This window comes from Podarcis muralis, chromosome 17, assembly GCF_964188315.1.
Source record: "Podarcis muralis chromosome 17, rPodMur119.hap1.1, whole genome shotgun sequence".
NCBI lineage: Eukaryota > Metazoa > Chordata > Lepidosauria > Squamata > Lacertidae > Podarcis > Podarcis muralis.
In genome coordinates, this window is record NC_135671.1 from 25,518,286 (window position 1) to 25,534,100 (window position 15,815).

The following is a 15,815-nucleotide window of genomic DNA, read 5'->3' on the forward strand; positions in this document are numbered from 1 at the left end:
AGGTCGGCGGTTTGAATCCCCGCAATTGGGTGAGCTCCTGTTGCTTGGTCCCTGCTCCTGCCAACCTAGCAGTTCGAAAGCACAAAGTGCAAGTAGATAAATAGGTACCGCTCCGGCGGGAAAGTAAACGGCATTTCCATGCGCTGCTCTGGTTTCACCAGAAGTGGCTTAGTCATGCTGGCCACATGACCCGGAAGCTGTACGCCGGCTCCCTCGGCCAATAAAGCGAGATGAGCGCCGCAACCCCAGAATCGTCCGCGACTGGACCTAATGGTCAGGGGTCCCTTTACTTTTACTTTTACTACTACTAAAAATAATAATTTATTTTTATACCCCGCCCATTTGGCTGGGTTTCCCCAGTCACTTTGGGCAGCTCCCAACAGAATATTACAAACACGATAAAACATCAAACATTGAAAACTTCCCTAAACGGGGCTGCCTTCAGATGTCTTCTAAAAGTCAGGTAGTTGTTTATTTCCTTGACATCTGATGGGAGGGTGTTCTACAGGGTGGGTGCCACCACCGCGAAGGCCCTCTGCCTGGTTCCCTGTAACCTCACTTCTTGCAGGGAGGAAACCAGCAGAAGGCCCTTGGAGCTGGACCCTGGTGTCCGGGCTGGACGATGGGGGTGGAGAAGGTCCTTCAGGTATATTGGAATATTGTGAATCTCCTTGACATCTGACGGGAGGCGGGTGCCACCACCGAGAAGGCCCTCTGCCTGGTTCCCTGTAACCTCGCTTCTCGCAGTGAGGGAACCGCCGGAAGCCTCTTGGATCTGGACCTCGGTGTCTGGGCTGAACGATGGGGGTAGATATAAATATATTATAAAAGGCCACAGTTTTGATGGTCTTCTTGTCCCTTTGAAGTTTGTTTTGGAGCCCCTGTAATTATGTTCAGATATAAAGCATGTCTTCCTTCCCCATTGCTCTCTGATCTCTCAGATTTACAAAGGGCACTCTCTGGTGAAGTAGTTCTGTTAGAGAAATGGCAGCGCAATAGAACTTCCACTCTCCTCTTCTTGGGCACTCCATAAATCTGTTCTGGGGGTTTCCCCAGCCTCCAGAGCAGGTTTGGGGATAGTGGGGGGGGGGCAGAGGGAGAAGAGAGGGAGGGAAGGAAAGTATCATTGTAAAGAATCCTTGCTTGGCTTCATTGCTGACAAACTTTTGGTGTCAGGTAAAGACTTATGCCCCCTGCCCCAGCTTTCGATGGGCTTAGTACAGGCTTCCTCAAACTCGGGCCTCCAGATGTTTTGAGACTACAATTCCCATCATCCCTGACCACTGGTCCTGCTAGCTAGGGATCATGGGAGTTGTAGTCCCAAAACATCTGGAGGCCCGAGTTTGAGGAAACCTGGCTTACTTGATTATGTTTCTTTAGTGTGTTTCCAAAGCTTCCTGAGTTCTTGGTGTTCTGTATGAATCTGTTAGTGTTTTTTAACATAATTTGTTAATGGTATAATTTATGTTTTTAAATGTATGTTTTGAGGAAATGCTTGGGTAGCAAGTGACTAACAAGCAATAATAATAATAATAATAATAATAATAATAATAATAATCAGTCCCAAAGTAAGCATAATTATGAAAGGCACTTACAATTGTAATAACTTCATTCAAGAGCTTATATTTTACAGAAGGCGACAAGCATTCAGAAAAGAATTGCTGTTTTAAGAGTCCATATCAAACTACAGCTCAGGGTTAGGCTACAGCTCCCCACAAAATGCTAGTAGAATGGAGAAAAAACCCTCCCATATTGAATTATTTATAACATAAAAATGTGTGTGTGTGTGTGTGTGTGTGTGTGTGTGTGTGTGTGTAAAATAGAAATTTAGGGAATATCCACAGATTTACTGTATCAACCCATTGATTCACTTTCTTTAATTCTGCAGAATGTGTGCACATACTTAAATAAATCTATCTATTCACAAACACCCCAATGATGGAAAAAGAAGACCAAAATACTATTTGGGTTGCATGTGATCTTAATCCTACTCAGAGTAGACTCACTGGAATTAATGGGCATGACTAATTTAAGTCTGTTGATATCTACTCTGAGTATACCATAGCTAGACGCAACCCTTTGTCCATAACTATCAATTGGCTGCTATCCCTGAAAAATGTGTTTTTCAAGTGTGCTGGGGCGAATGATAAGTTTGATCTGAAGCTTGGTTTTCAAGCCAAAGGGAAATTGTATCGAAGAAACGTTTTGGAGCCATTTCTTTGAGATAAATAGAGGGGAAATGTTTTGTTAATTGGCCACATACTCAAAGACAAAGGAGCCTTAATTCTAGGCACATTCCATTTTAGTACATTGTCTCAGAGTCTTTGAAGACATTACAGTGGTACCTCGGGTTAAGTACTTAATTTGTTCCGGAGGTCCATTCTTAACCTGAAACTGTTCTTAACCTGAAGCACCACTTTAGCTAATGGGGTCTCCTGCTCTGCCGTGCCGCCGGAGCCCAATTTCTGTTCTTATCCTGAAGCAAAGTTCTTAACCTGAAGCACTATTTCTGGGTTAGCGGAGTGTGTAACCTGAAGCGTATGTAACCCGAGGTACCACTGTGTACAAGACATTATACAAGACCTCATCATACAAGGTGTGACTAGAAAGTTCGGTGAACGATCACAGAAGTCGGACAGCGAGAAATATTTGAACGTATAGTCGGCATTGGAAACCCGCAAAATGCTCACAGTTGTGTATGGAGATGAAGCTGTAACTCGAAAGACAGTGTATGAGTAGTTTAAGCGTTTCCGTGAAGGGCGACAAACCATTGAAAATGACCCTCAGTCTGGCAGACCGTTGACGAGCAGAACGGCGGCAAATGTCAACCAAGGTCATGGGTTATTGATGCGGGATTGGCGTTTGTCCGTCCGAGTGATGGCGGAATAATAATAATAATAATTTATTATTTGTACCCTGCCCATCTGGCTGGGTTTCCCCAGCCACTCTGGGCGGCTTCCACAAAGGCCAAAAATAAACTAAGGTGTCACACATTAAAAATTTCCCTGAACATATTCTGCGTGAAATCGTTACTGAGGTTACAGAGTTGTCCCACCCTCCATATTCTCCCGATCTGGCCCCACCGGATTTCTTAACCCCCAAAACTGAAATCTGCACTGAAAGGACACAGATTTTTCCAATATTTCACACGTCCAAGCTGCTGTGACGAGGGAACTGAAAGCAATACGAAAAGAGGACTTCTCCAGAAATTTCGAACAGCTCTACGAATGTTGTCAACGGTGCACTGTATCAGAGGGGGCCTACTTTGAAGGCCTGTAAGGCATGTGTGTTCAAATATTTCTCGCTGTCCGACGTCTGTGACCATTCACCGAACTTTCTGAAATTTAATTAGTGAATATGTGATAGCAGATATTTTGGGGGGACAGAGACAGGAGTGACTCAGAGGATCCCAGAAGATCCTGGATCAATGATGACACAACCACAGTCTGTTTGCATTGCAACCGGGAAGCTGGGACGTTACTTCCATGTCTGCTTTCTGCTCGTAATGTGGCCGGGACCTTCCTGCAGTTTCCCCTTGAGTTCTAGCTTTCCCAACAAATGAATGTTAATGAAATCACCACGAACTTCTTAGTGCTTCTGGAACAATGCGCTTGCGATGGGGAATCCAGACTAGCCCTAGGGAGTTGTGGAGGCAGAAGGACAAAGTGTTGTGTGGCCTGGGGAACCGAACCTGCCGCAGATTCTGGCTAGCTGCTCCCTTTCTCTTTGGCACGCGAGAAGAATGGAAATAAGTTTTTGAACTCAGCGTTTTGGATCCGCTTTGTTAGGCTAGAGGTTTTGGCAAGGGAGACTGGCTGCCTGGAGAAGAGAGCCAAGTCAATACAAATAAATCCTGGGAATAATTATTGATATGAAACATGCCTTTTTGTGTGGGTGCTTTAGTTCTGGAGTTGGAGTTTGCCTGTCCTTTTGTAGCCTCTGGGAAGAGATGGCAGTTGAAAATATTCTTTTTTTGCAATGTTTTGGGATTCTTTCCTTCTTCTTTTCCCTTCTGACATTATCCATCGACTCCCATGGAACTAACATTTTTATTCAGTGTCAACAATACAAGCTAAGTTAAGGACAGTGTATCATAGCTGTCAACGTTTCCCTTTTTCAAAGGGAAATTCCCTTATTCCGAATAGGATTCCTCGCAAGAAAAGGGAAAAGTTGACAGCTATGCAGTGTATCTGTGTCTTGATGTTGAATAAAAGTAGACTTCTCACTGTAGGTTGACATTCTGCCCTGGTTGCTTAAGTTAACCAAACAAGGTCTGTGACACTCTTTCATAATTCATATAAATTTTTAGGAAGGGCTTTCTAGAAATAAGAACTTGTAAGGAACGATGTGGCTAAATGCATACCCTCAAACATTTCTCTGATAAAAATAGGGATGTCAATGATGATGATGATGATATTTATACCCCACCCATCTGACTGGGTTGCCCCAGCCACTCTGGGCGGCTTCCAACATATAAATAAACATAAAACATTTTTTTAAACCTTCCCGATACAGGGCTGCCTTCAGATGCCTTCTAAAGGTTGTCTAGTTATTTATCTCCTTGGCTCAGGGTCACAGGACTCCATACCCTTCAGCATTTCTCCGATGTGTCAGGTGTGTGTGCAGCAGCCAGCCCATGTGACTGATAGGACTTTGCAGGACTGGGGCCTTCCTAAGTTTGTTCTGAAGAGGCAAGGCACGGCCGCACAGGTGAGGCCAATTGGTAACTCACAGCAAGAGTTGTGGCAAGAGCCGGGAAGGGATATAAGGTCAGCATTTCCCTTCGGCTCTTTGCCACAGCAACACGCTTCCTGCCTTGCTGCGTTTGGCTTCTTGCTTTCTGATCCTTGAACCTTGGCTTCTTGACTTCCTGCTTCTTGATCCTCGGACCCCTGACTTCGTGACTCCTTGCTTCTTGATCCTCGGACTCTTGGCTTCTTGACTCCTGGCTTCTGGACCCCCATTCCTGCTCCCACCCCGCCATCTTGGCCCTGGTCCTGACGTCCCCTGCCGGGACTTTGATTGCCCGTGAACCGGACCGTGACACGATGAAAATAGGGAATCCTAAGGAAAAGCAGTACATTCTGGGATCAAATCAGAAACCAGGATGGCTTCTGTAAACCCAGAACCTTCCCTGGAAAACAGGGACACGTGGAGGGTCTGTGTCACAAAATGGCAGCAGCCAACTCTCTTTGGCAAGTGTGTCACATGTTGACAATATGAGGACCAGTCTAATATGTCCTACAGTACACACAATATTTGATTTGGTTCTCACCTGTCAGTTGGGGATCAGCGATAGTGCATTGTTGAGGGGCCATAAACTGGCTGGTGGATTCTCCAGTTACACCAAAAATAAAAAAATAAAAAAAATCTACAACCTATGCCTCACCTTGGCCACCCAAGATCAATGAAGAGAAAACTAGTGGGGTAATAATTTTGAAATTGTTCTTAAGAAAACTTAAGGAAGTCCTGATGGAATTGCCGTACATAAAATATTAGCATCACGCAACTGGCTTGGAGCCCAAGGCTCCTATAATCAAATGTGTGCATTACAATAGTATTTCCTGTGGTTAAAACTTATTGTGAGTTTGCCTCTCCAGTAAATCTCCTAGGATAAAGCTTCGTGTCCTATATATTTTTCCTAATTTTTGAAATGTACTTGTTAAGTTCATTTCCCACTTTTCCTTCATAGTGGCTTACACGAAGCCACCAGAAAGCCTCTCTTCTTGGCTGAAAACTAGTTACCTTCAACTGTATGGCAGTATAACATGCCTTCTGGTTATTCTCTGCTCTCAGTCCTTTCTTTTTGAACCCCACCACGAGATTTGCTCAGGGTCTCCTGGCACATTACTTGCCCTTGACGCAGAGGTCAATTTGAGGAAATATCTTGATTGTTCTGTTACCAGTCTGCTTGGTATGTGCCCCTGAGGTAGCCTGATAGACTCTCTGTGGTGGCCCCTGAGGCAGCATTAGGGTTGCCATATTTCAAAAAGTGAAAATACAAACACAAAAGCTGTTGAGCTTTTTGTTTTTGCAAAATCTTTAAAAATGAAGTTTTGTGCCTATTTTTAGGAAAATTGCCCAAAACACACCACTTCCAATATAGATTTACCTGGACATTTCTTACCGGTTTCCGAAAACTCTGCCCGGACGCCATTTTTGGCAGCCGAATCCCAACTACATCCAGGAAATTCCGGGTGTATGGCAGCCCTAGGCTACATAAAATTTCTGCCCATGTAGTTGGGCTTTCTTGCTGGTTAACTATCTATGGCCTGTTCAACTGTGTTTCGTGGAGGGGGATTATTATTTGTTATTATGGTATGCATTCCTTGTGTTTTTATATTGTAAACCACCCTGGGATGAAGGGTGACATAGAACAAAGGTTTACCCACAACTCATTAAAACTATTGAAGGTGTCACCAAAGTTGTACAGCGATGATTAAAATAGTTCAGATTACTGCAAATTGCACCTTTGAGGGGCAAATAGCAACCAGGGAGGGGTCAGGTTCTGGTGGGAAAGTAATGCAGACCCAAGCGGGACTGGGAGCCTATTTATTTCATTTATTTATTATATCTAAATTGCCCTTCATCCAGACAGATCCAAGGGCGGTATTTAGTAATAGCAGCAACCATAAAATACAAGGGAAGCAAAGCATTTTGTTGTTGTTTAGTCATTTAGTTGTGTCCGACTCTTCGTGACCCCATGGACCAGGCACTCCTGTCTTCCACTGCCTCCCCCAGTTTGATAAAACAATAAAACTAAAATACCCAATTCTGAATGGCTGCATTTTCTTCACTATCAAAGTGGTCAGCATAAGCATACCATTAAAAAACTAAAAATTCCAGATATAAACTGTAGTTTAGCCCTAAGAGTTCAGACAGTTCTGTGTGTGTGTATTTTTGTCTTTTAATGTGATATTTCCCCAAATATTAGTTTTCTAAGGATCTTTTTAAAATGTGGAATCTGTTACCCGCAGCTTCAGATTCTGAAATGTAAGAGGCAAAATTTGCAGCATACGTTTTCTTGTGCTCTTGGTGGCCTCCAATCTAGGAACAATGGATGTGAAGGGATAGTCTGTTATGCACCTTTTGTAAAGATATTGCCTGTTCAGGAGCTCACAGTGTTTCAGGCCTTGAACTTCAGTGTGCGAGTAGAATTCCAGGAAACATTCTTTTAGGCATGATGTGGCATGGGATTATGCCAAAGCTTGTCAATTTTATCTGTATGAGTTCCCTTTTGGGCAATACAGCAGCAATGCAACAACTTGGAAGTACAGTCGTACCTTAGAAGATGAACAGAATTCCGGAAGTCCGTTCGACTTCCAAAACGTTCGGAAACCAAGGCGCGGCTTCTGGTTGGCTGCCGGAAGCTCCTGCAGCCAATCGGAAGCTGCGAAAGCCCCATCGGACGTTCAGCTTCCAAAAACATTTCCCAAACCGGATCACTCACTTCTGGGTTTGCGACGTTTGGGAGCCAAAATGTTTGGGAACTAAGCTGTTTGACTTCCAACGTACGACTGTACATCTACGTGGCTCTTCCTCTAGCAATACCTGATATTGCTCCTTTAAAAAATATTCCTAGAAGCTAAATGCCCATCTGAGCTGATTTCGTTCCTAGTTCTTGGGAAGGGCGTTCAGGACCAGTCCTTAGGATAAAGTTGTTTGCGGTCACTGGGCTTGGATTGCAGTTTGGCACAAATCTTGAGAGAGTGACTTGACTGATGGCATGCCAAACCATGATCTGAGCTCATAGCAAATGTCTTGCACGACTGTACCAGTTATGACAAGTGGGAATACTGGAATCTGAGCTGGAGGGTGGAGGGGGTAAGAGTGAAAGGAGCACTGGGGACCTTGTGGTCGTGAGTTTGAATGGCTTCAATAACCAACTGGATTCCCCACCGCCATTTGCATGCAGGGTAGGGAGATAAATAACGCTCAGGATCACATTTCAACGGCGTTAAGTTGCACTCAGGCATAATAGGAAGTCCTGTGTTCCTTGGCACGTGTAGGAACGTTTCCTTTTGAAAGGCATGACTGAACCTGAAGCGACAAAGGCACGAATGCCGCACACTTAAAAACAAATATTTGCTTCATTTGGACGGCTATCATTTCCGAACGGCACGCTGAACTGCGGTCATTAGGCCCCTTTAAAAAATAAGATCAGAGACAGACCTCATGACGTGCAGGAAACCAAATTGGAGTTAATATTTTTCATGTGGTGAATTTGCAGCCACAGTGCGAGAGTTTTCTTCAAGCTTTGCTTGGCATTAAAGAACAGTTACTCCAGTATGCCTCAGAGAAAACACGGTGGTTGTTCACCATTCTGTATTGTCACTGGAGCCCAACTAATTTAAATATCTCTGTTGCTCTTGGAGAAGTTTTCTGTCTTCTGTTCAACTCGAAGGGCTTTGTTTTGATTCTGTATTTTTCTCCAGGCATTCACAAGGACAAAGATAAACCTCCGAGCTTCACTCTTGTCCTTGAGACTTTGAGGCATACCTTGACAGATTACCAGAACAAGCTGGAAGATGCATCTAATGAGGTAACGCTTGCACTGTTTGGCTCCTTACACATAGCCTTCGGCCCCCAATACTAGAGATTCCTTGCTTGTTACAGAGGTCAAAACACTGGGAATGTTGAGTTGACAGCTTCACAGATAAGAAAAAGAAATAATCTTTTGTCACTGTTCTTCCTCTAAGCTTGCCCTATGGTCATGATTCACTTAAACTTAGGAAACTCTTCAGCTGTGTGCTTTTAAAAATATAAATATATACACATCAAGCAAAGCATTGTGCTTCCCAATTATTTTTAGTGAATACACATGCATACCTGATGCCTATCATCCACTGCTCTTTGAAGGCTTTAGCATAAATATATAATGTGTGATTTTGGCATAAGTACCTTAAAGTGATTGCAGGTGAATAAATGTGCATGCTTTTGCGTTAGGAAAACAATTATGTTACAAGTTGAGATCCTTTGTACTGCTTTGAATGTTTTATGCAATTTTAAGTCCTGCTGGAGAGAGCTGACTTCTTTGTTAAAGTTATCCAGCATAGGAGTTTTTAATTTATTAAAGTGTTTATAATGATTGAGATACCTTGTATTTTAGTACTTTAGTGCAGGAACAGAAGTTCATTAAACACGTACTTTTTATGTCGGTTTAGTCTCATTAACTTCATTAGGTGTTAAATGGAACTTAAATCAAATTACTTCATCTGAGCTGAATTATGGATTGGTCTGTGATATGTCCTAGCTATATTCTACTGCTTGCCAGGGTGGGGTATTTTTCCCTGTTCATCCTGGAGCTTAAACTGTTCAATGGCAGTATAATTGAAACCTGCCCCGGGACCTTAAGGTGAAGGGCAGGCAATAAATGATAACAACAACAGTTCAGGAGCTCGCACCGAGTGATTACTCTGTGTTAGAATTTATGAGAGACAAATGTTTTTGGACAAAAGCAAGGGGAAATCAAAATGAATATGTGTGTGTGTGTGTGTGTGTGTGTGTATAGTGGTGCCTCGGGTTACATACGCTTCAGGTTACATACGCTTCAAGTTACAGACTCCGCTAACCCAGAAATAGTGCTTCAGGTTAAGAACTTTGCTTCAGGATGAGAACAGAAATTGTGCTCCGGCAGTGCGGCAGCAGCAGGAAGCCCCATCAGCTAAAGTGGTGCTTCAGGTTAAGAACAGTTTCAGGTTAAGAACGGACCTCCGGAACTAATTAAGTACTTAACCCGAGGTACCACTGTGTATTTTCAGTATTTTCACGGTTCAGTATTTTAGACATACACACACACACACACACACACACACACACACACACTTCTAAAATACTGAACCATAAGAATGTTAAGAAGTATTTTTGGTCCGTTATAGTAAATAATTGCAAGCAGCCAAATTGCAAAATCAAGTATGCCAGATCATTTCAGAGGGGCACAAAATAAAGCCATATCTGTACACGGCAGCCCCTGTTAGGTCTCTCCTGTTGACAACCCACATGTTTAGCAGCCTTCCGAGGCCTAGGATTGAGCGACCAGACGCAGGATATCCACTGTGAATTTTTATTTGGGAGGCTGAATGGCACCTGATCTTCAGCGCCGCTGAAAAGTCGACTCAGCAGGCCTTGGCTCGGGAAGGTTGTTTTGTTGTGAAATGATGCCAGAGACAGCGGTGGGGGAGACCAAGGGGGTGGCTGTTAAGAAAGCAGAGAGAGTGTTCTGTCAGCAAGAAGAATGAACTGTCAAGGAAAATGAATCGCAAGCAGTGCGGGGCCAACTGATGACCTGCCACAAGACTTCCCAGTAGGACTGCCGGTGCTCGACCCTGAAGTTGTCATATGGAGCCAGAGACCACTGAGAGCATGATATGCAGATGGGGCAGCTCTATGCCCTTCTTCCCTTTCCCTCACTGAGAGCGTCTTCTAGCTCTCTTTCCCTTTAATGTAATTAGTAACTAAACTTTCTGGAAAAACAACAGCCACAAAAAAATTAGATAATCTCTAGGCATCTTCATTCAAAACCAGCCCCTTGTTGCACCTTGCATAGCTTCTTGGGCTTGTGAAAGAGTGTTAGCTGCTTAAAAATACACAAAGATCCACACAGCTTCGTCCTGCTTCACGTATTTTGGATGTGTATACAGTGGACGATCGGGTTGCGAACGTGATCCGTATGGGAAGCACGTTCGTAACCCACAGCGCTGTGTGTGTGCACGTGTGGGTCGTGATTTGGTCTTCTGCACATGCGCAAAGCGCGATTTAGTGTTTCTGCCTTTGCACAAGCGCCGAAACCTGGAAATAACCAGTTCCGGTACTTCCGGGTTCGACACGGTGCGCAACCCGAAATCGCGCAACCCAAGGCGTCTGTAACCCGAGGTATGACTGTATTAATCATGACCATTGGGCTTGTTTTAGCAGATTTTAAAAGTATACATCGAGCCGCACTTGGGTTGAAATCCATATGTCCTTGCTTGCAAAGTCCCATGGAACTCAAGAGCACTTACTCCTGAGTAGACATGCAGAGGCTTGCAGAGTTGAGAGGCTAATGATTTTATTGGAACCCAGTTGTGGCTGACAGTTAGAAAATACACTTTGTGTAGCTTTAGGTGACGCCGGTTAGAGGGAATACCGTGGAGAGCGAAACCGCGATATAATAAAAGAGGAAACATGCTAAACTACAAAAACATCAAGGCTTACACTGACAAGTATTATGGCAATGGACGCTCTGTTCAGTGAGGGTTACTGCTAGAAAAGTCAGTGTGCATAGGATCGTACTTCATCTGTCAGCAATTATATTGCAATTTTATTATTCCTTCTCACCTATCCCTCCCAGCTAAAGAGAATGACAGTTGTGTCTGAGAAGATGGCAAAAGAGTTTGAAGCTTCACAACACCAACTAAATTTTCAAGCTCAAGAACTTCAGGTATCTCTATATTAACATCCCTAAATGTTTCGTTGCATTAAATATATTTCCATCTTGGTGGGGAAAGGAGCTCCTGAAAAACATATGTTTGGGTGTTTCATGAGCTTCAGTAGGCTTAAAGGTAAAGGTAAAGGGACCCCTGACCATTAGGTCCAGTCGTGACTGACTCTGGGGTTGCGGCGCTCATCTCGCTTTATTGTCCGAGGGAGCCGGCGTACAGCTTCTGGGTCATGTGGCCAGCATGACTAAGCCGCTTCTGGCGAACCAGAGCAGCGCACAGAATGCCGTTTACCTTCTGGAGCGATACCCGTTTATCTACTTGCACTTCGACGTGCTTTTGAACTGCTAGGTTGGCAGGAGCAGGGACTGACCAATGGGAGCTCACCCCGTCATGGGGATTCGAACCGCCGACCTTCTGATCGGCAAGCCCTAGGCTTTGCGGTTTAACCCACAGTGCCACCCATGTCCAGAATAAATGGCTTAGTCCAGAATAAATGGTTTAGTCCAGAATAAATGGTTTAGGGCTGATAACCTGTCGCTGAAGATATGATAGAATGCCAGAATGTTGTTCTAACCAACTTTTTGCTTGAGTAGTTTAACCAAAGGTGCCCTGTGCAACTTGAAAAGCAATTCAGCTGTGCAAGGTGACCCCCCACTTTCTGCTGCAGCCCCCCATTCCATGTCACATACCATTCTAAAGGAATTCCAGATTCTCAGGAGTTCTGGGGGTTGGGGGGTTGGGGGGGAGAGAAAGTGGTCAGCAAGGAAGAGAAATTGATGGGGGAACCCCATTCCAAAAGCAGTGTTCCACTCTTGCTTCTCTGAACCCAATACAAACCTATTTTATACTTTTATTTTCCTCATTGTGTTTCCTTAATTCGTGTGCCTACAGTGTGAATCTTAGCCTTAAAAGTATTCTTGTTCTTGTTTGAATAGTCGTCTTTTCGTTTGGATGAGTCAGGTATATCCTGTTGACTCCTGTCAGAGGCACCATGTGTCCCCTATCTGGGCTTAATACTATATCCCTAACACTAACCACTAACTTTTGAAGTGTTTCCATGGGGAAAATCTCCCAATTTCTGGAAAGTTGAACCCTTTCAGATTTTGGAAATGGTGTCTCTAGATATGTTTGTTAAAACACTAGAAGTTTGTAGGGTGGTTGTAGGGAGGAAAAACATGGTTTCATAGAAACCGCTCCATTATCATTATCCAACTCTGGGGTTAAACTCTGTATTAGTGGTAGTAGTTGTTGTTGTAGATTATAACTGGAGTAAATGGCTTTTCTTATAGATATTTAGATATGTGCATTTGACTGTAGATTTTATTATTTATTTATTTATTTATTCCCCAACCAGTCTTTAAACAAAAGATTAAAAATACAGTGGAACCTCGAGTTACAAGCACCTCAGGTTACAAACGCTTCAGGTTACAAACTCTGCTAACCTGGAAGAGTTACCTTGAGTTGAGAACTTTGCCCCAGGATGAGAACGGAAATTGTGTGCTGGCAGCGCAGTGGCAGCAAGAGGCCCCATTAGCGAAAGCACACCTCTAGTTAAGAACAGTTTCAGGTTAAGAACGGACCTCCGGAACCAATTAAGTTCATAACTAGAGGTACCACTGTACATTAAAACATCAATAATTAAAACCTTCCCTAAACAGGGCTGCCTTCAGATGTCTTCTAAATGTCATATAGTTGTTTTTCTCTTTGACATCTGATGGGAGGGCATTCCACAGGGCGGGTGCCACTACCGAGAAGGTCCTCTGCCTGGTTCCCTGTAACTTTCCTTCTCGCAGTGAGGGAACTGCCAGAAGACCCTCGGAGGAGGACCTCAGTGTCCAGGCTGAACGATGGGGGTGGAGAGGCTCCTTCAGGTATACTGGGCCAAGGCTCTTTAGGGCTTTAAAGGTCAGCACCAACACTTTGAATTGTGCTCAGAAATGTGCTGGATTTCCTATTTTCAAGGCTATCAAGACAGAGGCAGGATGCTTTGCTTCTGTTACCTCTTCTGTTTTCTACCGTGTCGTTTTTAGGAATTGAAAAATAGCCTTGCTGGTGCCAACCAAGAGTTAACCCATTGGCAAGCCAAGAGTGCAGATCGAGAATGTTTAATAGCCACTTTGAAAAAGGAACTTCAGAATCTACTGCACTGCTGGGAGAAGGAGAAAGTGCGTTGTGAAGAATCCGAACATGATATCCAGAAGCTTGCTCAAGCTTATGAGAAGGATACAGAGGTATTATCAGGAACAAGATGTCTGTCCAAATGCATCTTTAATCCTAACGTTTCACATTTGCATATATCAGATGACTCGTTTGTAGATTTAGATTCCACAATAAGATATTACATTACGGCAGGCCTTCTGCAAGGCCCATATGTGATTTTACTTCTGCCATTAAGTATTTTATTCGTTTCAGTTAAAAAAAAAAATATTATGGAGCTCTTGCGAAGAGACATAAGTGTATTTTAAGAAACATGTCTAGGGTTGGGGTTTTTCATACATATTTTTAGCTCCTGCTTTGCTAAATCAAACATAAACATTTGGAACATATCTGCATTTGGAACGGATTAGCTTTGCAATCCCTTGGCACTAATTGCTATTAACTGTTTCAAATGACAACCAAAAAATGCAGCAGGGCAGGTAGGATCTGGGTCATTTTACGCACCCACCAACCAAGTAAAACTAGTTTCCTGTTTTTTGGGTAGCGGCAGATTACGGTCTGCCGTGTACAATAATTGTTTCATGAAGTGTTATTTTGAAACACGCTTTCTACCATGTTGTTTATCCTATTTTTAAAAATACACAGCGTGCTTGCACTTAGTTCTTGTTGTTGCTGGTTGGTTATTGGTTTTTTTTTTTTTGCACACACAACTTTTCCTGCGCTAGGTACATCAACTGTATTATTCTTTATCTAAATTGTGCTGCATATTGAGCTCATTACTCTAACAAATACGAGCGGGAATGCCAAGTGAGTAAAAAGGAAACATTCTTTCCACCCTTCTAACAGTCTGGGATTTAAATTGTGTCCATATGGACCGGTTGGAATTGTTCTTCTCATCAGATAGTGATTAAAGTAGAGGAAACTAGAAGCCTGACTATATTGTAAAGTCAGCGTGTCTACAGCGTTGTGGTTGGGTTCGACATGTGTGAATTGATTCTGGGACCTTGGATTCCTTCTCCAGGCCAAACGGATGATTACCATGCTTGGTTTATCACAGCCCAAGCAAAAAGGACACAATGGCGACAGATTAAATTAACAACGAGAAGCCAGAGATTGGGTGGAAACGCTTTTTGTTAATATTTCACTGTGCCTTGTTGGTGGTTTCCCACGAGGGATTTAAAACACCAAAATATGGTCGAGGGACGGGGGAGAATCACAATAGCAATTCCATTATTAATGCCTTTGTAAAATCTCTTTGGAAACGTTCTGAGTTGGACTGTATCTAAAGCATACTGGAAGCCGTGGAAATATTTTTTACCGAACCTAGTGGGGTTTGGATCGGGAGTCTAGCTTTTGGTTTGGACTTGGAGAAAAACTTTTAAATCACTTTGCATCATGTGAAATGATGCAGGATGCAGTTCTTCTGCCCTGTAGATAGATGAGAAACCAGACTGAAACCCTTCAGTTCAGGAATTTCAACTAAAACATCCATGACAGATGGCCATCTAACCTCCACTTAAAAGCCTCCAAGGAATGAATAGTCTAATTTGTTTCCCCAAATATATTTGTGTTGTAACCTATGTACAGTGGTACCTCTGGTTGCGAACGGAATCCGTTCGCAACATGAGCAGACGTGTCTGCGGGTCGCGATTCGCCGCTTCTGCGCATGTGCATGACGTCATTTTGAGCGTCTGCACATTCGCGAGTGGTGAAACCCGCAAGTAACCTTTTCCGGTACTTGCGGGTCACCACGGGACACAACCTGAAAAGACGTAACCTGAACCAAATGTAACAAGAGGTATGACTATACTGGATACGGTTAATGCAAGAAAAAACCCCCAAATCACCGAATTTTTCTCTCTGTAGGACGCACCCAACAATAGGACGCACCTTCGCTGAAGGGGCGCTGGCAGAGAGGGGGAGAATTTTTTTCTCTTGTTCTCCCCCTCTAAAACAAGGTGTCTTCACTGCGTTCAAGGTGCGTTCAGTCGCCTTCTGTGAAGGCAACCCGAAGCCTCCAGAGCGCAGTGGGAGTTCCCGCTGCGCTCTGGAGGCTTCAGGCGGCTACCTTGGAAGCCTGGAGAGCGAGAGGGGTCAGTGCGCACTGACCCCTCTCGCTCTCCAGGCTTCATTGAAGGCAACCCGAAGGCTCCGGAGCATGGCGGGAGTTCCCGCCGCGCTCCGGAGGCTTCGGGTTCCTTTCGCTGAAGCCAGGAGAGTTATGGAGACCTAAACTCT

At 43.8% G+C, this 15,815-nt stretch overlaps 1 protein-coding gene across 7 annotated transcripts in view; it reads left to right on the plus strand.

The window, feature by feature from the left end:
- CCDC171 (coiled-coil domain containing 171) overlaps positions 1-15,815 on the plus strand; it is a 207,451-nt gene that overhangs the window by 61,456 nt on the left and 130,180 nt on the right. For all 7 annotated transcript variants that reach the window (XM_077921218.1, XM_077921217.1, XM_077921222.1 and 4 more), the window contains 3 exons: positions 8,436-8,542; positions 11,330-11,419; positions 13,451-13,651. In XM_077921218.1, the coding sequence (XP_077777344.1) occupies positions 8,436-8,542; positions 11,330-11,419; positions 13,451-13,651 (398 nt within the window). The remainder of the gene's footprint in view (positions 1-8,435; positions 8,543-11,329; positions 11,420-13,450; positions 13,652-15,815) is intronic.